The sequence below is a fragment of the Triticum aestivum genome, chromosome 6A, assembly GCF_018294505.1.
Source record: "Triticum aestivum cultivar Chinese Spring chromosome 6A, IWGSC CS RefSeq v2.1, whole genome shotgun sequence".
Lineage (NCBI taxonomy): Eukaryota > Viridiplantae > Streptophyta > Magnoliopsida > Poales > Poaceae > Triticum > Triticum aestivum.
In genome coordinates, this window is record NC_057809.1 from 607639670 (window position 1) to 607665325 (window position 25656).

General features: G+C 48.3%; 2 protein-coding genes across 2 annotated transcripts; one reads left to right on the plus strand and one right to left on the minus strand.

The window, feature by feature from the left end:
- Positions 1-19422: 19422 nt before the first annotated feature.
- Positions 19423-23456, minus strand: LOC123128974 (NADH dehydrogenase [ubiquinone] 1 alpha subcomplex subunit 9, mitochondrial). Its single transcript, XM_044549096.1, has 12 exons — positions 23231-23456; positions 23003-23108; positions 21952-22016; positions 21752-21837; positions 21586-21670; positions 21444-21514; positions 20827-20958; positions 20569-20684; positions 20309-20432; positions 20158-20226; positions 19956-20076; positions 19423-19863 (listed from the first exon to the last, which is right to left on the minus strand). Exons 1-12 carry the CDS (start codon positions 23349-23351, stop codon positions 19715-19717), a joined length of 1245 nt encoding a protein of 414 aa, XP_044405031.1. The 5' UTR covers positions 23352-23456; the 3' UTR covers positions 19423-19714.
- Positions 23457-23544: 88 nt separating this feature from the next.
- Positions 23545-25627, plus strand: LOC123128975 (uncharacterized). The gene is made up of 4 exons (XM_044549097.1): positions 23545-23810; positions 24180-24250; positions 24388-24517; positions 25221-25627. Exons 1-4 carry the CDS (start codon positions 23552-23554, stop codon positions 25310-25312), a joined length of 552 nt encoding a protein of 183 aa, XP_044405032.1. The 5' UTR covers positions 23545-23551; the 3' UTR covers positions 25313-25627.
- The last annotated feature ends 29 nt before the right edge of the window (positions 25628-25656 follow it).

Below are 25656 nucleotides of genomic sequence, written 5' to 3' on the forward strand. Positions count from 1 at the left end.
AACTCTACCTTCTCTTCCTCCTCTTGTGGCCCATATACACATGTGAGCCACCATGACTGGTCGTCCTCAGGGCATCTGACAAGCACAGTTAATGTATGGCTGGTATAGTGCGGGTTAGAGAGTTGAGTCATCGTGGCATCCCAAGCCACCAAGATCCCACCATGCGTTCCGGATGCAGGAAAATAAAAAAACTTCTCAAACTTAGTACCGAGGCATTGTCGTACAACGTTTAGCGATACATCATGCAATTTAGTTTCCTGGAGACACACAATGGCAGGACAAGCCTGATTCACCACCTAGAAAACCGTGTTCCGACAAGCAGGCGCATTTAGCCCTCGGACATTCCACACCATCATCCTCAAAGGTTGCACGTTCATTGCAAGCGCCAACCGAGCCACTAGCGCGTACACTAGCACACCTCCACCCCCTCCATGGGCACAACCGGCGATTCCCACCCGAATAAGGCGAGCACTGTGATGCCCGGATAATTAGGCTACAGTAAAACTCTGCTAATGATGCCACGTCACCTCCGTTACTGTTGCTAATCCCTCATTAGTTCAAAAACCGATTCAAATTCAAATTCCAAATATGGCATACAACAAAAGTTTTCAAACATTAAAACAAAAATGTTCGGTTTGTGCCAAATAATTCGTAAGTAATATTGGTGGATAAACCAAGTCTTTATAAAAAGTTTAAATGCACTTAACTAAATAAAACAGTAGCGAAATAATTATTTGAATGCTTTTAAATTAATAACCAAATGTTAAACTAGTTTATGTAGTCACCAAACTTTTTAAGGCCGTGGGTTATTCAGAGACATTAATTTAGGAACTATTGTCATATTTTACAAAACTAAAGAAATTGAAGGTAAAATAAAACAGAAATAGAAAAATAAAAAAAAGGAGAACCACCCCCCTCTAGGCCATGGCCCAGCTGGCCTCTGGCCAATCAGGCCGACTAGGCCGGCCCACCCACTTCCTCCATAACACCCCCCCCCCCCCCCCCCGAAACCCTAATTCCCCATCCCACTCGCTCACACTCAACCCCCCCCCCACGTCGCTCTCTCCCCCTCCCCGATCCAGATCTGGATCGGGGGAACGAACCCACGACGCCCATCCCCGTCGCCCCGCACGGTCCCTGCTCCCCCTTCTCTCACTCGATCCCGTCTGTATCAGGGCCCCAGCACCCGATCCCGCCCACATCGTCGCCCCCTCCCACTGGATAGACGCCACCACGGCACCCCGTTGCCGGAACCGCCTCCTCTTCCTCCTACCCGACCGCGCCTCGCGCCTCCGACAACCGCGCCCCGCGCCCATGACGCTGGCGCCCATCCCCTACGCGGCCCCGTCCGCGTTGCCCGGAACCATGTCGCCCTCTGCTTCGACCACGCCGGCGCTGCCCCGTCCCCGGTCTCCTCCTCACCGGCCGACCCCGAGCCCACTGCCTTTTCCCTACGGCCCCGTCGTAAGCACCGCACCTCCCTCCTTCCCCTTCTGTCCTCCGCCGTCATGCATCGTTAGCCGCACCGCGGCCCTGCTTCGCTCCGTGCGTGCGCGCTCACCGCGTTCGCCGCGCGCCCCAGATGAGTCGCCGTGCAGCCACCGCCACGCACGGCCGACTGCTGCTGCTGTTGCGCCCCACCAGCGCTCGCTCGCGTGCACACCTTGTTGTGTCCCCCGCCCGTCCTCCTTGCCCGACCGTCGTGGCCACATTACGGCGCGCCCTGCTGCGCCACCACCTCCCCTCGCCGGCGTTCGCTGCTGCGGCTGCGCCCGCAGCTCCTACGGTGCTCATGTGCGAGCACGCGCCCCGCCCTTGGCCCGTGCCTCTGACCACAGGGCCCCCATGGAAAAGAACATAAAGAAAAGAAAATAATAAATAAAACCAATGAATTTATTAACTAGTTAATTAACTTAATTAGCTAATTAACTTAGTTAGCTAATTAACTTCTAATTAGCCTAATGTGAGAATGACAGTAGGCCCCACTACTTAATTAGATTAATTAAAACGTTAACAAAACTCTGATGAATAGAACTGTCACTTACAATGGGGTCCCACTGGTCCCATTGACCAGTCAAATGCTGACTGGGATTGCCCTAGTCAATGACAGGTGGGCCCCATGTTGACCAGTCAACTGGTCAACCATTGACCTGCTGACTCAGCCTCTGGCCCCACTGTCAGCCTGGCATACACTATGTTGTGTGCACTTTCTGTGTGCACTTAGCGATTTAACATTTAATTTTCAAATTAAAATATAATTTAGAAAATGATTTAAATCTTTTAAAATTAATATAAAATAAACCGTAGCTCAGATGAAAATACTTTCTACATGAAAGTTGCTCAGAACGACGAGACGAATCTGGATATGCAGCCCGTTCATCCGCCACACATCCCTAGCATAGCAAACTCGCAACTTTTACCCTCTGATTCATCTGTCCGAAAACGCGAAACACCGGGAATACTTTCCCGGATGCCCCCCCCCCTTCGCCGGTATCACCTACTACCGCGATTAGGGCACACTTAGCACCGGGCTTTGTCATGTCATGCATCGTCATGCATTTGTTTGCATTGTATTTATTGTTTCTCCCCCTCTTCTCTCGCTAGACACCGAGACCGACGCCGCTGCTACCCAGTACGACTACGGTGTTGACGACCCCTCCTTCTTGCCAGAGCAATCAGGCAAGCCCCCCTTGATCACCAGATATCGCCTATTCTTCTCTATACTGCTTGCATTAGAGTAGTGTAGCATGTTACTGCTTTCCATTAATCATATCCTGATGCATAGCCTGTCCTTGCTACTACTGTTGTTACCTTTACCTGCAATCCTACATGCTTAGTTTAGGATGCTAGTATTCCATCAGTGGCCCTACATTCTTGTCCGTCTGCCATGCTATACTTGTTGGGGATCGTAGCAGAAATTAAAATTTTCCTACGCATCACCAAGATCAATCTATGGAGTATTCTAGCAACGAGGGGAATAGGAGTGCATCATACCCTTGTAGATCGCGAGCGGAAGCGTTCAAGTGAACGGGGATGATGGAGTCGTACTCGCCGTGATCCAAAGCACCGATGACCAAGTGCCGAACGGACAGCACCTCCGTGTTCAACACACGTACGGTCGGGAAGACGTCTCCTCCTTCTTGATCCAGCAAGTGGGAAGGAGAGGTGGATGAAGATCCAGCAGCACGACGGCGTGATGGTGGATGCAGCAGGATCCCGGCAGGGCTTCGCCAAGCACAAGCGGGGAGGAGAGGTGTTACGGAGGGAGAGGGAGGCGCCAGGAGTCAGGGGTGCGGCTGCCCTCCCTCCCCCACTTTATATAGGGGCATTGGGGGCGCCGGCCCTAGGAGATCTGATGTCCAAGGGGGCGGCGGCCAAGGGGTGCCTTCCCCGCCAAGCCAAGTGGGGGGCGCCCCCACCCCTAGGGTTTCCCAACCCTAGGCGTAGGGGGGCCCAAGGGGGGGCGCACCAGCCCACCAGGGGCTGGTTCCCCTCCCACTTCAGCCCATGGGGCCCTCCGGGATAGGTGGCCCCACCCGGTGGACCCCCGGGACCCTTCCGGTGGTCTCGGTACAATACCGGTGACCCCCGAAACCTTCTCGATGGCCGAAACTGGACTTCCTATATATAAATCTTTACCTCCGGACCATTCTGGAACTCCTCATGACGTCCGGGATCTCATCCGAGACTTCGAACAACTTTCGGGTTGCTGCATACTAATATCTCTACAACCCTAGCGTCACCGAACCTTAAGTGTGTAGACCCTACGGGTTCGGGAGACACGCAGACATGACCGAGACGCCTCTCCGGTCAATAACCAACAGCGGGATCTGGATACCCATGTTGGCTCCCACATGCTCCTCGATGATCTCATCGGGTGAACCATGATGTCGAGGACTTAATCAATCCAATATTCAATTCCCTTTGTCAAGCGGTACGTTACTTGCCCGAGACTCGATCGTTGGTATCCCAATACCTTGTTCAATCTCGTTACCGGCAAGTCACTTTACTCGTACCGTAATGCATGATCCAGTGACCAACCCCTTGGTCACATTGAGCTCATTATGATGATGCATTACCGAGTGGGCCCAAGAGATACCTCTCCGTCATACGGAGTGAAAAATCCCAGTCTTGATTCGTGCCAACCCAACAAACACTTTCGGAGATACCCGTAGTGCACCTTTATAGCCACCCAGTTACGTTGTGATGTTTGATACACCCAAAGCACTCCTACGGTATCCGGGAGTTGCACAATCTCATGGTCTAAGGAAATGATACTTGACATTAGAAAAGCTCTAGCAAACGAACTACACGATCTTTGTGCTATGCTTAGGTTTGGGTCTTGTCCATCACATCATTCTCCTAATGATGTGATCCCGTTATCAATGACATCCCCATGTCCATAGCCAGGAAACCATGACTATCTATTGATCAATGAGCTAGTCAACTAGAGGCTCACTAGGGACACATTGTGGTCTTATGTATTCACACATGTATTACGATTTCCGGACAATACAATTATAGCATGAACAATAGACAATTATCATGAACAAGGAAATATAATAATCTTTTATTATTGCCTCTAGGGCATATTTCCAACAGTCTCCCACTTGCACTAGAGACAATAGTCTAGTTACATTGTGATGAATCGTACACCCATGGAATTTTGGTGTTGATCATGTTTTACTCTAGGGAGAGGTTTAGTCAACGGATCTGCCACATTCAGGTCCGTATGTACTTTACAAATCTCTATGTCTCCATTTTGAACACTTTCACGAATGGAGTTGAAGCGACGCTTGATATGCCTGGTCTTCCTATAAAACCCGGGCTCCTTCGCGAGGGCAATAGCTCCAGTGTTGTCACAGAAGAGAGTCATCGGGTCCGACACATTGGGTATGACTCCTAGTCGGTAATGAACTCCTTCACCCAGACTGCTTCTTGTGCTGCCTCCGAGGCTGCCATATACTCTGCTTCACATGTAGATCCCGCCACGACACTTTGCTTGCAACTGCACCAGCTTACTGCCCCACCATTCAAAATATACACGTATCCGGTTTGTGACTTAGAGTCATCCAGATCTGTGTCGAAGCTAGCGTCGACGTAACCCTTTACGACGAGCTCTTCGGCACCTCCATAAATGAGAAACATATCCTTGGTCCTTTTCAGGTACTTTAGGATGTTTTTGACTGCTGTCCAGTGTTCCTTGCCGGGATTACTTTGGTACCTACCTACCAAACTTACGGCAAGGTTTACATCAGGTCTGGTACACAGCATGGCATACATAATAGACCCTATGGCTGAGGCATAGGGGATGACACTCATCTCTTCTATATCTTCTGCCGTGGTCGGGCATTGAGCCGTGCTCAATCGCACACCTTGCAATGCAGGCAAGAACCCCTTCTGGGACTGATCCATATTGAACTTCTTCAATATCTTGTCAAGGTACGTACTTTGTGAAAGACCGATGAGGCATCTCGATCTATCTCTATAGATCTTGATGCCTAATATATAAGCAGCTTCTCCAAGGTCCTTCATTGGAAAACACTTGTTCAAATAGGCCTTTATGCTTTCCAAGAATTCTATATCATTTCCCATCAATAGTATGTCATCCACATATAATATGAGAAATGCTACAGAGCTCCCACTCACTTTCTTGTAAACGCAGGCTTCTCCATAAGTCTGCATAAACCCAAACGATTTGATCATCTCATCAAAGCGAATGTTCAAACTCTGAGATGCTTGCACCAGCCCATAGATTGAGCGTTGGAGCTTGCACACCTTGTTAGCATTCTTAGGATCGACAAAACCTTCTGGCTGCATCATATACAACTCTTCCTTAAGAAAGCCGTTAAGGAATGCCGTTTTGACGTCCATTTGCCATATCTCATAATCATAGAATGCAGCAATTGCTAACATGATTCAGACGGACTTCAGCTTCGCTACGGGTGAGAAAGTCTCATCGTAGTCAACCCCCTGAACTTGTCGATAACCCTTAGCGACAAGTCGAGCCTTATAGATGGTCACATTACCATCTGCGTCTGTCTTCTTCTTAAAGATCCATTTATTTTCTATGGCTCGCCGATCATCGTGCAAGTCAGTCAAAGTCCATACTTCGTTTTCATACATGGATTCTATCTCGGATTTCATGGCTTCTAGCCATTTGTTGGAATCTGGGCCCGCCATCGCTTCTTCATAATTCGAAGGTTCACCGTTGTCTAACAACATGATCTCTAGGACAGGGTTGCCGTACCACTCTGGTGCGGAACGTGTCCTTGTGGACCTATGAAGTTCAGTAGGAGCTTGATCCGAAGTATCTTGATCATCATCATTAACCTCCTCTCTAATCGGTGCAGGCACCACAGGAATATTTTCCTGAGCTGCACTACTCTCCGTTTCAAGAGGTAGTACTTCATCAAGCTCTACTTTCCTCCCACTTACTTCTTTCGAAAGAAACTCTTTTTCTAGAAAGGATCCATTCCTGGCAACAAAGATCTTGCCTTCGGATCTGAGGTAGAAGGTATACCCAATGGTTTCCTTAGGGTATCCTATGAAGACGCATTTTTCTGATTTGGGTTCGAGCTTTTCAGGTTGAAGTTTCTTGACATAAGCATCGCATCCCCAAACTTTCAGAAACGACAGCTTAGGTTTCTTCCCAAACCATAATTCATACGGTGTCGTCTCAACGGATTTCGACGGAGCCCTATTTAAAGTGAATGTGGCAGTCTCTAAAGCATAGCCCCAAAATGAGAGCGATAGATCGGTAAGAGACATCATAAATCGCACCATATCCAATAGAGTGCGATTACGATGTTCGGACACACCGTTACGCTGAGGTGTTCCAGGCGGCGTGAGTTGTGAAACGATTCCACATTTCCTTAAGTGTGTGCCAAATTCGTGACTTAAATATTCTCCCCCATGATCTGATCGTAAGAACTTTATTTTTCGGTCATGTTGATTCTCAACCTCACTCTGATATTCCTTGAACTTTTCAAAGGTCTCAGACTTGTGTTTCATTAAGTAGACATACCCATATCTACTCAAGTCATCAGTGAGAGTGAGGACATAACGATAGCCACCGCGAGCCTCAACACTCATTGGACCGCACACATCAATATGTATAATTTCCAATAAGTTGGTTGCTCGCTCCATTGTTCCGGAGAACGGAGTCTTGGTCATTTTACCCATGAGGCATGGTTCGCACGTGTCAAATGATTCATAATCAAGAGACTCTAAAAGTCCATCTGCATGGAGCTTCTTCATGTGTTTGACACCTATGTGACCAAGGCGACAGTGCCACAAGTATGTGGGACTATCATTATCAACTTTACATTTTTTGGTATTCACACTATGAACATGTGTAGCATTACGCTCGAGATTCATCAAGAATAAACCATTCACCAGCGGGGCATAACCATAAAATATATCTCTCATATAAATAGAACAACCATTATTCTCGGATTTAAATGAGTAGCCATCTCAAATTAAACGAGATCCTGATACAATGTTCATGCTCAAAGCTGGAACTAAATAACAATTATTGAGGTTTAAAACTAATCCCGTAGGAAAATGTAGAGGTAGCGTGCCGACGGCGATCACATCGACCTTGGAACCATTCCCGATGCGCATCATCACCTCGTCCTTCGCCAGTCTTCGCTTATTCCGCAGCTCCTGCTTTGAGTTACAAATATGAGCAACCGCACCGGTATCAAATACCCAGGAGCTACTACGAATTTTGGTAAGGTACACATCAATAACATGTATATCACATATACCTTTGGTGTTGCCGGCCTTCTTGTCCGCTAAGTATTTGGGGCAGTTCCGCTTCCAGTGACCACTTCCCTTGCAATAAAAGCACTCAGTTTCAGGCTTGGGTCTATTCTTTGACTTCTTCCTGGCAACTGATTTACCAGGCGCGGCAACTTCCTTGCCGTCCTTCTTGAAGTTCTTCTTGTTGGGGAACGTAGTAATTTCAAAAAAATTCCTACGCACATGCAAGATCATGGTGATACATAGCAACGAGAGGGGAGAGTGTTGTCTACGTACCCTCGTAGACCGAAGCGGAAGCGTTGACGCAACGTAGAGGAAGTAGTCGTACGTCTTCCCGGTCCAACCGATCCAAGCACCGTTACTCCGGCACCTCCGAGTTCTTGGCACACGTTCATCTCGATGACGCTCCCCGGGCTCCGATCCAGTAAAACTTCAGGGAGGAGTTCTGTCAGCACGACGGCGTGGTGATGATCTTGATGTTCAACCGTCGCAGGGCTTCGCCTAAGCACCGCTACAATATGACCGAGGTGGAATATGGTGGAGGGGGGCACCGCACACGACTAAGGAACGATCACAAAGATCAACTTGTGTGTCTATGGGGTGCCCTCTGCCCCCGTATATAAAGGAGTGGAGGAGGGGAGGGCCGGCCCTCTCTATGGCGCGCCCTAGGGGAGTCCTACTCCCACCGGGAGTAGGATTCCCCCTTTCCTAGTCCAACTAGGAGTCCTTCCAAGTATTAGGAGTAGGAGACAAGGAAGGGGAAGAGGGAAGAGAAGGAAGGAGGGGGCGCCGCCCCTCCCCCTAGTCCAATTCGGACTAGTCAATGGGGGGCGCGCGGCCTGCCTCTCCCTCTCCCTTAAATCCCAATAAGGCCCATATACTTTTTCCCCCGTATTCCCGTAACTCCCCGGTACTCCAAAAAATACACGAACCACTCGGAACCTTTCCGATGTACGAATATAGTCGTACAATATATCGATCTTTACGTCTCGACCATTTTGAGACTCCTCGTCATGTCCCCGATCTCATCCGGGATTCCGAACTCCTCCGGTACATAAAAACTCATAAACTCATAATATAACTGTCATCGAAACCTTAAGCGTGCAGACCCTACGGTTCGAGAACAATGTAGACATGACCGAGACACGTCTCCGGTCAATAACCAATAGCGGGACCTGGATGCCCATATTGGCTCCTACATATTCTACGAAGATCTTTATCGGTCAGACCGCATAACAACATACGTTGTTCCCTTTGTCATCGGTATGTTACTTGCCCGAGATTCGATCGTCGGTATCCAATACCTAGTTCAATCTCGTTACCGGCAAGTCTCTTTACTCGTTCTGTAATACATCATACCGCAACTAACTCATTAGTTGCAATGCTTGCAAGGCTTAAGTGATGTGCATTACTGAGAGGGCCCAGAGATACCTCTCCACAATCGGAGTGACAAATCCTAATCTCGAAATATGCCAACCCAACATGTACCTTTGGAGACACCCGTAGAGCACCTTTATAATCACCAAGTTACGTTGTGACGTTTGGTAGCACACAAAGTGTTCCTCCGGCAAACGGGAGTTGCATAATCTCATAGTCATAGGAACATGTATAAGTCATGAAGAAAGCAATAGCAATATACTAAACGATCGTGTGCTAAGCTAACGGAATGGGTCATGTCAATCACATCATTCTCCTAATGATGTGATCCCGTTAATCAAATGACAACTCATGTCTATGGCTAGGAAACATAACCATCTTCGATTAACGAGCTAGTCAAGTAGAGGCATACTAGTGACACTCTGTTTGTCTATGTATTCACACATGTATTATGTTTCCGGTTAATACAATTCTAGCATGAATAATAAACATTTATCATGATATAAGGAAATAAATAATAACTTTATTATTGCCTCTAGGGCATATTTCCTTCACTTGTTACCCTTGCCTTTCTTGAACTTAGTGGTTTTATTCACCATCAACACTTGATGTTCCTTTTTGATCTCCACCTCCGCTGATTTCAGCATTGAATATACCTCGGGAATGGTCTTTTCCATCCCCTGCATATTGAAGTTCATCACAAAGCTCTTGTAGCTTGGTGGAAGCGACTGAAGGATTTTGTCAATGACCGCGTCATCCGAGAGATTAACTCCCAGCTGAGTCAAGCGGTTGTGCAACCCAGACATCTTGAGTATGTGTTCACTGAGAGAGCTATTTTCCTCCATCTTACAACTAAAGAACTTGTCGGAGACTTCATATCTCTCGACCCGGGCATGAGCTTGGAAAACCATTTTCAGCTCCTCGAACATCTCATATGCTCCGTGTTGCTCAAAACGCTTTTGGAGCCCCGGTTCTAAGCTGTAAAGCATGCCGCACTGAACGAGGGAGTAATCATCAGCACGTGACTGATAGGCGTTCATAACTTCTTGGTTTGCTGGGAATGGTGCTTCACCTAGCGGTGCTTCTAGGACATAATCTTTCTTGGCAGCTATGAGGATGATCCTCAGGTTCCGGACCCAGTCCGTATAGTTGCTGCCATCATCTTTCAGCTTGGTTTTCTCTAGGAACGCGTTGAAGTTGAGGGCAACATTAGCGTGGGCCATTTGATCTACAAGACACATTGTAAAGATTTTAGACTAAGTTCATGATAATTAAGTTCATCTAATCAAATTATTCAATGAATTCCCACTCAGACAGACATCCCTCTAGTCATCTAAGTGAAACATGATCCGAGGCAACTAGTCCGTGTCCGATCATCACGTGAGACGGACTAGTCAACATCGGTGAACATCTCCATGTTGATCGTATCTTCCATACGACTCATGCTCGACCTTTCGGTCCTTCATGTTCCGAGGCCATGTCTGTACATGCTAGGCTCGTCAAGTCAACCTAAGTGTATTGCGTGTGTAAATCTGGCTTAGACCCGTTGTATTCGAACGTTAGAATCTATCACACCCGATCATCATGTGGTGCTTCGAAACAACGAACCTTCGCAACGGTGCACAGTTAGGGGGAACACTTTCTTGAAATTAATTCGAGGGATCATCTTATTTAAGCTACCGTCGTTCTAAGCAAATAAGATGTAAAACATGATAAACATCACATGCAATCAAACAGTGACATGATATGGCCAATATCATTTCGCTCCTTTGATCTCCATCTTTGGGGCGCCATGATCATCGTCGCCACCGGCATGACACCATGATCTCCATCATCATGATCTCCATCATCATGATCTCCATCATCGTGTCTTCATGAAGTTGTCACGTCAACTATTACTTCTACTACTATGGCTAATGCTTTAGCAATAAAGTAAAGTAATTACATGACGTTTAATGTTGACACGCAGGTCATAAATAAATTAAGACAACTCCTATGGCTCCTGCCGGTTGTCATACTCATCGACATGCAAGTCGTGATTCCTATTACAAGAACATGAACATCTCATACATCACATATATCATTCATCACAACTTTTGGCCATATCACATCACAAAGCACTTGCTGCAAAAACAAGTTAGACGTCCTCTAATTGTTGTTGCAAGTTTTTACGTGGCTGCTATAGGTTTCTAGCAAGAACGTTTCTTACCTACGCCAAAACCACAACGTGAATTGCCAATTTATATTTACCCTTCATAAGGACCATGTTCATCGAATCCGATCCGACTAAAGTGGGAGAGACAGACACCCGCCAGCCACCTTATGCAACTAGTGCATGTCAGTCGGTGGAACCGGTCTCACGTAAGCGTACGTGTAAGGTTGGTCCGGGCCGCTTCATCCCACAATACCGCCGAATCAAGATAAGACTAGTAACGGCAAGATAATTGACAATATCGACGCCCACAACTACTTTGTGTTCTACTCGTGCATAGAAACTACGCATAGACCTAGCTCTGATACCACTGTTGGGGATCATAGCAGAAATTAAAATTTTCCTACGCATCACCAAGATCAATCTATGGAGTATTCTAGCAACGAGGGGAATAGGAGTGCATCATACCCTTGTAGATCGCGAGCGGAAGCGTTCAAGTGAACGGGGATGATGGAGTCGTACTCGCCGTGATCCAAATCACCGATGACCAAGTGCCGAACGGACAGCACCTCCGTGTTCAACACACGTACGGTCGGGAAGACATCTCCTCCTTCTTGATCCAGCAAGGGGGAAGGAGAGGTTGATGAAGATCCAGCAGCATGACGGCGTGGTGGTGGATGCAGCAGGATCCCGGCAGGGCTTCGCCAAGCACAAGCGGGGAGGAGAGGTGTTACGGAGGTAGAGGGAGGCGCCAGGAGTCAGGGGTGCGGCTGACCTTCCTCCCCCCTCTTTATATAGGGGCCTTGGGGGCGCCGGCCCTAGGAGATCTGATCTCCAAGGGGGCGGCGGCCAAGGGGGTGCCTTCCCCCCCAAGCCAAGTGGGGGGCGCCCCCACTCCTAGGGTTTCCCAACCCTAGGCGCAGGGGGGCCCAAGGGGGGGCGCACCAGCCCACCAGGGGCTGGTTCCCTTCCCACTTCAGCCCATGGGGCCCTCCGGGATAGGTGGCCCCACCCGGTGGACCCCCGGGACCCTTCCGGTGGTCCCGGTACAATACCGGTGACCCCCGAAACCTTCTCGGTGGCCGAAACTGGACTTCCTATATATAAATCTTTACCTCCAGACCATTCCAAAACTCCTCGTGACGTCCGGGATCTCATCCGGGACTCCGAACAACTTTCGGGTTGCTGCATACTAATATCTCTACAACCCTGGCGTCACCGAACCTTAAGTGTGTAGACCCTACGGGTTCGGGAGACACGCAGACATGACCGAGACGCCTCTCCGGTCAATAACCAACAGCGGGATCTGGATACCCATGTTGGCTCCCACATGCTCCTCGATGATCTCATCGGATGAACCACGATGCCGAGGACTTAATCAATCCCGTATTCAATTCCCTTTGTCAAGCGGTACGTTACTTGCCCGAGACTCGATCGTCGGTATCCCAATACCTTGTTCAATCTCGTTACCAGCAAGTCACTTTACTCGTACCGTAATGCATGATCCCGTGACCAACCCCTTGGTCACATTGAGCTCATTATGATGATGCATTACCGAGTGGGCCCAAGAGATACCTCTCTGTCATACGGAGTGACAAATCCCAGTCTCGATTCGTGCCAACCCAACAGACACTTTCGGAGATACCCGTATTGCACCTTTATAGCCACCCAGTTACGTTGTGACGTTTGATACACCCAAAGCATTCCTACGGTATCCCGGAGTTGCACAATCTCATGGTCTAAGGAAATGATACTTGACATTAGAAAAGCTCTAGCAAACGAACTACACGATCTTTGTGCTATGCTTAGGTTTGGGTCTTGTCCATCACATCATTCTCCTAATGATGTGATCCCGTTATCAATGACATCCCCATGTCCATAGTCAGGAAACCATGACTATCTGTTGATCAACGAGCTAGTCAACTAGAGGCTCACTAGGGACACATTGTGGTCTTATGTATTCACACATGTATTACGATTTCCAGACAATACAATTATAGCATGAACAATAGACAATTATCATGAACAAGGAAATATAACAATCTTTTATTATTGCCTCTAGGGCATATTTCCAACAATACTATCGGGCCGTGATCACTAGGGAGGTGGCCACGGGTATATGCTATATACTGTATACATGATACATGTGGTGAATAAAGTCGGGTCGGCTCGTGGAGCACCCGCGAGTGATTCACAGATTGGGGGCTGAAAGGACCTTTGTCCCAACGGCCCTCTGTGTGGATCTTTGAGGCGGAGCGACAGGGCAGGTTGAGACCACCTAGGCGAGAGGTGGGCCTGGCCCTGTTCGGCGTTCGCGGGTACTTAACACGCTTAACGAGATCTTGGTATTTGATCTGAGTTGGCTCGTTGACCTTATACGCACTAACCGCCATGTGGGACAAGATATGGGCAACCGGCGTCATGGTATTAGCCGAAGCATTTCGTGACGTCAGCGACTGAGAGGTGCATGCCGGATTGGACTGGAACCCCTGTTAGGCTAGGTCTACTTCCAGCCGCCCACGCAACGTGGAGGTGTGCTAAGGGCGATGGGCCCTGACTCCTGTGCGCTTAGGTTTAGACCAGCGTGCTGACCTCTCTGTTGTGCTTAGGTGGGGCTGCAACGTGTTGATCTTCCGAGGCCGAGCATGACCCAGGAAAGTGTGTCCGGCCAAATGGGATCGAGCGTGTCGGGTAATGTGGTACACCCCTGCAGGGAAGTTAATCTATTCGAATAGTCGTGATCTTCGGTAACAGGACGACTTGGAGTTGTACCTTGACCTTATGACAACTAGAACCGGATACTTAATAAAACACACTCTTCCAAGTGCCAGATACAACCCGGTGATCGCTCTCTAACAGGGCGACGAGGAGGGGATCGCCAGGTAGGATTATGCGGTGCGATGCTACTTGGAGGACTTCAGTCTACTCTCTTCTACATGCTGCAGGACGGAGGCTGCCAGAAGCGTAGTCTTCGACAGGATTAGCTATCCCCCACTTATTCTGGCATTCTGCAGTTCAGTCCACCGATATGGCCCTTTACACATATACCCATGCATATGTAGTGTAGCTCCTTGCTTGCGAGTACTTTGGATGAGTACTCACAGTTGCTTTCTCCTTCTTTCCCCCTATCCCTTCTACCTGGTTGTCGCAACCAGATGTTGGAGCCCAGGATCCAGACGCCATGTTGACGACGACTCCTTCTACACTGGAGGTGCCTACTACTACGTGCAGGCCGCTGAGGACGACCAGGAGTAGTTTAGGAGGATCCCAGGCAGGAGGCCTGCGCCTCTTTCGATCTGTATCCCAGTTTGTGCTAGCCTTCTTAAGGCAAACTTGTTTAACTTATGTCTGTACTCAGATATTGTTGCTTCCGCTGACTCGTCTATGATCGAGCACTTGTATTCGAGCCCTCGAGGCCCCTGGCTTGTATTATGATGCTTGTATGACTTATTTATGTTTTAGAGTTGTGTTGCGATATCTTCCCGTGAGTCCGTGATGTTGATCGTACACGTTTGTGTGCATGATTAGTGTACGATTAAATCGGGGGCGTCACAAGCACAACAGCTATATGCACGTCCGAAAGCGGGCGGGAAAATAGGTCCACATACATCCTAAGGGCTTCTTCCGAGATGACCTCCCTTTCATGCGCCAAACAGAGTTTCCTAATGAGCACCTGCTGTTGCTTGGATGCCCCTTGCTTTGCCAGCCTCGCACTCCTCCTTGGTGTTACGTCCAGTCTTCTTTTCTTCCTTGAGTTACGTGTCTGCACCGCAGGCGCGCGGGTGATCGGGAGCGGCAGGATAGGGGAGAGAGTTCTGCACATCTCAGCGCGCATGCTCACGAAGTCACCTTGCAACAGCATGCCACCACCAGACCACGGCGGCGTGGCTTGGACCAGCTCATCATCAGCAGCAGATACTGCTACATGGTCTGGCGTGTCCTGGAGCTGCCCATCTTCAGGCTCATCCATAGTAGATGGCGCATGCACTGGCACACTCCCCTGTTCCACGCTACGTACCATGCATGTTGCATGGGTGCAACTCATGTCCGATAGGCACACTTGGAAAGTCTCCATAGCTTCCACTTGTTTGTTTTGTCCACACTCGCACATGTCGCTGTCCACCAGATGGGACCGTGAGTCCAGGGCCCAGGAATCTCCAGAAAAGTTGCACCTGTCCTCCTCCAGCAGGCCCACCAGGGAGATACGACAAGAGCCAACCAGAACCGAATCACTGTCGCGCAGGTCCGAGGAGGCACCAGAACCCCAGGCCTATCCACCTCGGGCTCGCGGCAACAATATACTAAATAACACTACGAACTCCAAGAGGATGATCATAACAATACTCAAAAATAAAACAGTAAGTAAACCATGATAACCTTAGTACTCAACAAGTCAAGGTCTACCATGTGCCTATTGCTTGTGTTGCCATCTGTAATTTGCTTACTTAATACAGACTTTAGCCATAGTTGGAACTCAAAACTAACCAACTTAGATCTCACTTGAACAATGTTTGCCTCATGATCACACAAACATCATTTTACAATACTTATGTGAGTAACTTTTGTCTAAAAAGCTTGTTTGAATATCTAGTGCGTGTTGTAGGCTTGTAGCATACTTAGAAGTCTATCTAATATAGTATACTCATGTTTCGACAACATACACGTATTTTATTCATGCTTTAAAGGATAACGAAAATATTCAGATTTTCTTGTGGCAATTTTTTCAGAATGATGTTCTTACTAGAGATAACATGAAAAAAAAGGCTTTGGCCTGCTAATCCAAGATGTTCCTTTTGTAAGCAGTTGGAAACGTCTCGACACTTGTTTTTCCTACGTCATGTAGCAAGAGTTGTTTGGAGGACAGCGGGGTCGATGCTAGGAACTAATCTTTGCCCTAACTCTATTTGGCAATATTATGCTTGGACTTGGGATGCGGTTATTCTGCACCACGAAAAAAATGAGATTTATTTGAATTTTTTCGCTATTTTTTTATTGTACTGTTCACCGGGTGTAGATGAGTCTGAGCATCGAATTGAATTTTCGTCGGACGAGGCCCATGGTGCGTCCCCATGCTCCGCGCGCCAACGAAGGGGTTGCGCGTCCGCCAGTGCGTTCAGACGCCAGACGGGCCGCAAGGCCTCCGGCGAGGTAGCTACGGCTGGCCTAGCGCCAGATCCATGCGCCATTTGGGCGGACGCAATGGATTTCCAACGGAAGGAGTCCGAGCGCTGCCTCGCATAGGCCTCCTCACGGGAGCGACGGAGCGCAAGCCGGACGGTCATCTCCTCCTCGGGGCCGCGTGGGATGAGCTTAGGATCGACCGATCTGGAGGTGAAAGACTCGGATCCGCTGTCCGCAATGCCGGAGACGGCCGGAAGGAGCCGGAGACGAGTTTGGGTGGCGAAGGAGAGCGGAGGGGAGGGGAGTAAAGTGGCTAGGGTTTAGTCCGATGAGCGGATGGAAAGGAATTTATGTGAGGTCGGGTAGGCCAATGTGGATCGGGTCTGACGTGGCGGGCGTGCATGAGCGTACCCGAGTGCCCCATATCCGCCCCATATTTGGGCTAGATATGAGGGGTGCCGGTCAGCCCGGGCGTTTGAGAACCGTTTGAGGGGACCGTCTAAATCAAAAAAGTGACCAGATAGCCTTTCCAGATGTATGAAGCGGATTTGAGAGATCCGGCTGTAGATGCTCTAATACTCAGCGATGCAACTCGCTGAGAAGATGTGACCTTTTCATTTTGATGCTCTGTTTCGGTGCTGTTAGTCTCTGTTTCTTGAGCTCTGCAGTTGGTTGGGACCGTGAAGTGTCCCCTGTAATATTTGTCGTACTTGTTATTTATTTAGTTATTTAGGTTTTCTGTCTCAGGATATCTGCAATGTCAATCCGTAAATTTGCTTCAACATTAGTACGCACATAGAAGGGATCAGTTCGTGGACATGAATGCAAAAGCCGGCCATCCAATATTATCCTTTATATGTTCGTCAGTGGAGAGCAATTTCAAATTCAAACAATAGTCCGATCCATAGCATGCGTTGTATCAATAGTAGCGCCCGATCGCATTGTCCCATCGCAACTAAAAGAGGCAAGTATATTTAAGTTTTAACATGTTCGATAGAAGAATCATTTCGGCAGTCCGTGTAAAAATTTGAGATTTTCTGCCCTACTGGATCGGCAATCTGAGCCTCCTCCATACTCAAGGTGCCATCGCCGCCGCGTATGCAGCCTTCGCCTCTGCCTCCTTCTCCGCCTCCTCCTCCTACTACTACTACTTGTCCGCCGCTTCCAACTCATCTTTCTGCCGCTGCAATATCTTGTAGCGGACGGCTTGCATGATCATTCTTGCGTCGACATCCAAAGACTCTACCTTCAAGGGCAACATCTTGCCATCCTTCGCATCGGCTGCGATCTTCACCTTCTTTTCTTCGAGCATCGCCTTCTTCTCTTCGATCAAGGCCCTCTTCTTTTAGAGCGCTAGCTTCTTCTCGATAGTCTCCATCAACAATTTGAACCTCCCCGCCTTTTCCCTTCCTTGATATCTGAGTGCTTGACGTATGCCTCCTTCTTGGACAAGATGCCCAGGAACCTCTCCGTCATCTTGACGGCTACACCTTCTCGCTTCACCCTTTCCCACTTCTTTCCCCGAAACCCTCTTCTAACCTTCTTGGGTGGTTTATTTGTTGGGTCGGTTGGGCCAACCATGCATCGCACAACAACTTGTCCTCTACACTTCTTCTTCGGATCGCCGGCAAAATCATCTGGATCATCGTCCTCGCCGTCCTCATCCTCCTTCTCCCCCGCATGTCCAGTGGCCCAATCCTACTGTTGTGTGCCCATTCCGGTGTGGGTGTAGGTCTATTGCGTGCTGGTGTGGGTGTAGCCCTGCTGCGTGTGGGTGTAGTTGCCGAACTTGGTAGGATCCGAGTCTTCCACCTCATAGCCACCTCCTCCTCCCCTATGTTGTGGATGATGTCGAACATCTTCATGTTCAGCGTCGTCACACCTTCTCCCCCGCTTTAGGCATAGTAGCGAACAACATGCAGGCACCCATGTGCTCCCCGCCCGCCGTCCGCACCCGGATGAGCAGTGAATAAGCAGACTCCAAAAAGAGCAGCGGCGCCGCATTTACGTCGACGATGTAAGGCACTTGCCCGGCGGCGGTTGCCGTGGACTGCCTACCTAGCTGCTTGACATCGTAGTAGTACGGAGCCTTGTAATGCTCCGGGCATGGCGGCATCTGGACGGTGGACGACACCATCGAGGCTTCGCGGCCCTGGTCGCGACCAGCACGCCCACCGCCATGGACACCATCAACACGCCCTCCGCCGGCCTTCCGCTTCTTGAGAGTTTCCTCCTTTGCTGCGTTCACTTTGACACGGCAATTTTGCCGCATTGCCGAGTTGATCTTCCGAGTGAGGGTGATGCTCGGATCCTCCTGCACCTCTACCACCTCCATCTTCGGCAAGTCATCTTCCGGTTCCATGCATCAACAGCGACAACAAAAGAAGAAAGGGGAAGAAAAGGGCAAAAATTGGGTGGAGAGTGGCGGGATGGAAGAAGAGAGCGGGGGATTTTGGCGCGGAAAGAGGATAGGATTCTACAAAAGGGCGGGCTCCGCCTTCCTTTTGGGTGGGCCATGGGTGTAAGAGTCTGACGTGTCTCGTGTCCGGACTCCCGCAAAGACCCCCACGTTTGGTTCCAATTTGTAGGAAAAACGTGGTCCAAACCGCTCGGTGGATCAACACAAGGCCGGGTTGGATGACTTCCAGGATCCGGACGGACATATGCGGACGGTTTGAGGGTCAGCATTGGAGATGCCTTTAGTGGGTAGGTTGGGTGACACCGGGTTTTTGCCCCATGACCAGTGTTGTGATGGCAGACACATGTATGTAGTGGTGTTTCTGGTGTTGCTCCGAGCTCGCTACTTCTCTTTTCATGTCTTCCCCCAATCTCTGGCGGTTTGAGGAACTTTGTATTTCCGTTATTCAAGTAAATGGAAATAGGGTAGCTCGGTTCAAAAAAAAAGTGGCATCAAGGTCAACTGGATATTTGACCTTTGTAAAGATGTCACCTCAGGCATTGATATATTTTATATCAATCTAAAATACTCAGCAGTAAACAAAACCTTTCAACAGAATTTGAAACAATTTTATTGCTCAGCCACATGAGCGATGAGATTTATATTCTGCAATTGTTGTCACCCTAGCAACGATCCGATTTACTTTGCATTTCCAACTCAAGAACGTTCACAATACATCGTGCCTTTTCTTATTGATAGGGGAAATAAGGGCAGGGTTTGCATCAAATCTGGTCCTGCCCAGGGGTGAGGCATCTGGCATCAGCGGCAGATGGCAAGAAAACAAAACACAACAACAATTTTATCTTCAAAACTAAATGACCATTAATTCTACGTCGTCTTCAGAACCGGGGGGCCACATCCGCGCTCCCCATCTTCTCACTGACAGTAGAACCAAAAGATGGCCCGCCCTTCCTGTAGCAGACAAGGAACTCAGTAGGGTAACCCTTCAACTTGTGAGGCTTGATTTCCAGGTCCGCAAAACTGAGAGCTGCACCGAGTTTCAGAAAACAATGTGAGCCAAAGCCAAGAGTAACGACGAACAAGACCGACCGTTGTATTACTTGTGGGCGGTATGCTTACCATTCTCAGACACTAGGTTGTCTACGGTGAGTGCCTTGATCTGATCAAGATTGAAAATGGAAGGAGTCGGTAGAGGAAAAGGCACTTTGTTTAGCAGCATTTCCCTTGGAGAAGCCATAGCCTGCAAAACAAGAAGTCAATATGTAGGCCACCACATCCTCAGGTTGTCTTAACCTAATAGGGCTGCTATTTATATACGTACCTTTGCAATAGGGAAAGGAAGATTCACGTATCTTGGATATTCGCGTATTGTTTCAAACATCATTTCAGCCTGTAACATCCAACAAAATCATCATCTTTGCGTATACAATTTTAGTATTTATTGTTGCATAGCAGTTGTGTTTGATAATTACCAGGTCATGAACAGTGTAAATATCTGGTCCACCAAGCTCATAGGTCTTTCCCATGCTGGTGCCATCATCCTTGAGGGAGTTGACAATGGCAGCCGCAACATCCACAACATAAACAGGCTGAAACCTGCAAAATGTTGCATCAAGTAATTCAGCTGCTGGTGAAAGCATCCAAGATATCTATAGGAGCACATCATTCCATGCTCTAGGCTCAATTTTAAAGCCAAGGAAATATGATAGGAGTGAAGATGCTAACTCATTACTTTGTAGATCCACCGCCAAAAAGTGGGAGGAAACCCCAATTTTTGGCATACATTGCCCATCTGTTCAAAATCCGATCTTCTGTGCCAATAAGGGTTGCCGGCCTCATAATTGTAGCCTGTTGATGGATAAAAGAAAATTTTGCATTGCAGTCATTGACTAGATGAATGGAAAATATTCAACTGCTAAGTTCGGGTAGTACAGAAAAAAGAATTATCATTGCCAACTATAGTTTATTGAAGTTGAGAAAAGATTATTACTTCAGGAAATTCTTTCAACACAGATTCCTCTCCAGCAGCCTTCGCCCTAAGCAATCTAGAAGGTGAAGAGGCTGATGCCCCTAAAGCAGAAACCTGGATAAATCTCACGATACCCCCATGCTCCTTGGATATCTGCATAAAATCTAGAATTCGTTAGTAGCTGGTCGCTATATGAAATTATTAATGTGAGATCACATGTTACATAAAGTAGAATTTAACAGAATATCTTTGGCCAGACCACATGCCAAAGTAGCAAGTTAGACTATCTTGTGCTCTGGAACAATGCTGGATGAAACCAAGCCAAGGTCAATTTGAACATCTACAGTTTGGAATAACCAGCATTCATTATGGATGACATACTCTTGCCAGACCACATTTATTATGCCAAGCTAAAGGTAGCTCTCAAATGCAACAAACCAGCAGAACAGTTGCCTCGTGTATGAATGAGATCTCAGGTTGGATATGTCGGCCAGAGTATAGAGGAGAAGAATTCAAGTTAGTTCCTATGGTTGGAAGGGATCTACTCCTAATACTCAATGGCCCTTGCAGCAATAGTCTACATAGTTGGATAGCAAGCATGCAGCAGGAAGAAAAATGGATGTGTACACAAGACATACCATTGCAAGTTGTTCAGCCATTTGATGGTTTACTTCTTCAAACCCATAGTTTCTTGTTTCATACTCCCGTCCTGTTGAAATTGAGTTGATATAAGCAGAATGAGATATGAATATGAATATAATGTGTCTCAAGAAAAAATACCAATGAGGTTAATGACCACATTTGACTTGGCCACGGCAGTCTTAATAGAATTCACATCTCTTGGGTTGTAGTTCATTGGAACAATCTGCCAGAAAGATGGAAATACATAAGAGGGAAAGAGGAAATGGGGTTAATGATGAACACTATTTGTTAACAGTTCTTGTACCTGACCCAAGTCACCCATTAATTTCAGGTGGCGGTGAGAATCCTCACAACCTCTGAATGGGACAAGAACCTGAGATCCCATCTTCGCTGAATAAAAATAACATTTTTGAGTAATCCTTCTAAACCACTCTGGTACTCTCTCTACAAAATTACTCTTTAAGTGACAACTAAGTTGATATAGCACAAGTCTTATCATCTCACCAAGTTGTTGAACGACATAGCGTCCAAGAAATCCAGTAGCTCCAAACACCGTAGCGACGATTCCACTGTCAAGAAAAGCCACAATGGTTTCTCGTGTTAGAGCTGGGAAACACTGACAGAGTAAGGCTATCCTAACAAATTAAGTCATCAGCCGATTTCGATCCAAAGATGCAATGAACATGATGGGTCAGAAAACATCGGCACATTGCACACCACACACTACAATATCAGGTGCCAAATTTCACATGTTTGCCACATATCAGGACAAGAAAGGAAATGGTGCTGTAGCATGGAAGAATAACGAACAACATTTGCAAAGGTTCATATATTGTATTCTTGCTCAACACCATGCCTTTCAGTGTTAATACCTACCCCCTCCGTCCGAAAATACTTGTCATCAAAATGGATAAAAAAAGATGTATCTAGAACTAAAATACGTCTAGATACACCTCCTTTTATCCATTTTGATGACAAGTATTTCCGGACGGAGGGAGTACACATAAGAGATAGTAGTCACTACTTTACCTACTATGGTGTGCAAAACACTAATTCACCTCAACTTAGCTAAAACCGCACTTTCAGAGATTTTCAGGTCAAGCTGTGTACAGGTCACAACAGGGTTGCAGCGGTAGAGGCTGGACTAAAAGTTGGGATGCGCCAATTCACAAAGGTCCGTGAGTAAACAACCCATGAGTGCTCTTTGAATCCTTATAATCACTAAATATTTAAGATGTCGAGTTGCACAGTATGACCAGTAGGCAGGGCATCGATCATTCGGACAACTTAATTAGACACCAGTAGGCAAATGCAACATGCGAGATACATGATCTGAAAAACTAAGCATCAAGGCTGCGGTCATGGCATCACCGCATTGCGCACCACCTCTCTACTATGGCCGCACGAAGAGATCGACACATCAACGTAATCCAACAAACACAGAAATGAAATCGGCAGGCCAAACCTAGAGCGTCAAACGCCTACCACCAGTACAACAATGGAATACCCCAACGCATTCAATCAGAGTTCCGAGGAGAAATGGTTAAGCTGTCACCTCACGGACGACCTCCCTCCGGTGCCCTTGCGGACGAGATGCCCGGCGCCCTTGACGGCCGGCGCCCGCGCGGACATGTACCTCGCGCCATCCGCCCCGCCCAACCCTGCAATCCAAACCGAACCACCGGTGAGATCCGCCCTCCCATGCCACGCGCGGGGAGGCCGACGGGTGGCCACGGGGAGATCCCTCCCCGGGCCGCGCGCATCTCGGCCGATGCGTACGTACCTTGGGGCCCGAGCGCCGGCTGGGCGGCGGATCTGAAGGCGGCGATGGCGGCCGAGGAGGCCGGGGAGAGGTGGTGCTGGTCGAGGAGGTGGCGCCGCGTCGCCGCCGCCGCCGCCTGCATCGTCGCCGCCGTCGGTGGTGGTCGTCGGAGTCGGACGAGGGGAGGGAAGAGGAGGCCGAGACCCGAGAGCTGTGGTGTGTGGTGAGAGAGACGTAGGCTGGGTCGGAATCTAGTTGTTGCTGGCCCAACTGAGCTCAACTTATATGGGCCAGAAGGGCCCCGCGGGATTGGATCTTTACTGGGCCGGAGCCCATTTGGTGATGCGCATCTCTAAAGCGAACCACCGTGCTCCGGTTGGTGGGGTGGGCCTCCTCGTCCGCTTCCTCCTCTTCTGGTCCTTCTTCTCCGGCGAGCTCTGCGCCACCGGTGCCGTCGGCGGGATGACGGCGGCCTCGAGGCTGTCCTACAGGAACGCCACCGTCGCCCTGTGCGCCATCAATGTCCTCGCGGTGGCGCTCCTCCTCCGCAGCCACTTCTCGTCCTGGCCGCGGATCGCCGGCGGCCACCGGTTCGATTCAGGTACGGGTTCGTGATCCCCAGCTTATTTCACACCGTAGGAGAACCTGGTCCGCCGGTGGAACCGCCAGGGTGGAGAAATCCGGTCGATTTGGTACCAAATTTAGCGCGATCCAGTGGCCACCCGGCGCGGTAAATCTGTGCAAATCGCGAGCATTTCTCTTCAGTCCAAGTAATTGTAGGGTATGAACTTTGGATTAACGCTAAGAAAAACGAAATGTGGGTCTGCTCGTTGCAAACACTACAAATGATAGATTCATATCATGGGTGATAACTTCCTTTGTACTAGAAAGTAGATCATGCAGCTGCAAATACTTCACTATCCCTTGATTATTCAGCTGAGTGGGAAGACCGGGTGCTACTCTTTGGCAGCTCAGCTACGGTACATATGGGAGTCTGAAGAGTTGCGCCGTGCTATGGAGCCTGTGGATTTGATTAGGAGAGTAAGTAAATGTACAGTTTGTTCCTCCGTTTCTCATGATATGAAGAAAGAAAGAATATGCACTGCATTGCTAAACCAAAAGAAAAGAAGAAATAGACTCGATTGGTAATTCTCATTGATCACAACATTATGACATAGGTGAAGGAAATTGAGCAAGAAGCTTATGGAGAGCCTGGCATGTCAACAACGCAAGAAGGGACGGCTGCTGTTGACTTATCGAAAAGGTTGAAAGATTTACGGCAAGGGAATGACGGCAGCAGCCAAAGAGGTTATTTGACCCATCGAAGTCTCTTGTCTTTGCTGCATATTTAGGGGCACACTGAACAGTCGGCAGAATAATCTGTATTGTTTGAACCTTGACGCTTTGGTACTTGGTTTTACATGTAACTGCTTTGAAATGGCATTATATAGCTGTCTACCCATATTGGTCCAGCAGCTTGCTGCAAGCTCACATGTTTTAAGAATAATCTTGTTTATTTACCAAGGCACCGGATCCACAGGACAACGATTTTTCTCTGTTTACATTTGCTGGCCATTATTGTGGCTCAGCATGACATCCACACTCTATGGAATGGAATAGAAGACTGGTTGCACAGTAGAATTGTCAGCCAAACTGAATCTGCAAATACTTAGAGGTTAGAGCGCTTCATCACAGCACCCACAATGTGGAACATTGTAATTAACATCTGCAATGCTTTACTATCATTAATCCTAGGCTGGTCTTGCATTCCATTCTAGCCTGTCAACGGCTGTAAAGGCAAACGCATGAACACATGATTGATGCAAAATTATGCATACATTTATGTTGTTCTCAGCAGGAAGTAATGTTTTTTTCAAGATGCATACTCTTGGGCACTACTGCTATGTGGTTTGTAAGGCATGGACTGCTTTTTTTGTTTTGACATCATCTTGTGTACCTTACTTGGTATATAGTCTGTAGAAACTGATTATTTCCGTACAAACATGTGCAGCCCTGGAGGAGTGGCGCAAGCGGAAGATGGAGCGGGCGAGGCAGCGGGCGATCGAGAAGGACGGGATGATGCCCGGTGCAAAAACACCTTGAAGCGTATACGTGTGCTACAAGCGTTCCAGAACACGGGGGCGGCACTGGTATTCTTCTTCTCCTGCTTAGCCCCCGGGGTTGCCGCGGCGGTAAATAACTACGATGTTCATCGGTCTGTTGAAGGGACAGTAGCCGCACGATCTTCTGTCATCCATGTAAAATCACCTGTAACACACGCTGCTGTGTTGGAGACGAAATGAACGAAGTTTAGCTAGTACGTACTATAACAGAAAAGAAGGCAAATCGCTGTGTGGTGTGGTGCTGTGTTGTTAGATTATGGCAGTGGAAGAGAAGTGACTAGTTGTTCATGGGAAAGCTACGTTGCCGTGGATTTTTGGCAGCCT

Excerpts from the sequence above, each read along its gene's own strand:
- LOC123128975 (XM_044549097.1), top strand. The coding sequence starts at position 23,552 with ATGCGCATCTCTAAAGCGAACCACCGTGCTCCGGTTGGTGGGGTGGGC. Across the intron at positions 23,811-24,179 it reads CGGCCACCGGTTCGATTCAG|CTCAGCTACGGTACATATGG; the intron begins GTACGGGTTCGT and ends ACTCTTTGGCAG. Across the intron at positions 24,518-25,220 it reads TGACGGCAGCAGCCAAAGAG|CCCTGGAGGAGTGGCGCAAG; the intron begins GTTATTTGACCC and ends AAACATGTGCAG.
- LOC123128974 (XM_044549096.1), bottom strand. The coding sequence starts at position 23,351 with ATGCAGGCGGCGGCGGCGGCGACGCGGCGCCACCTCCTCGACCAGCAC. Across the intron at positions 21,515-21,585 it reads TGTGGTCATTAACCTCATTG|GACGGGAGTATGAAACAAGA; the intron begins GTATTTTTTCTT and ends CAATTTCAACAG. Across the intron at positions 19,864-19,955 it reads CAACCTAGTGTCTGAGAATG|CTCTCAGTTTTGCGGACCTG; the intron begins GTAAGCATACCG and ends AACTCGGTGCAG.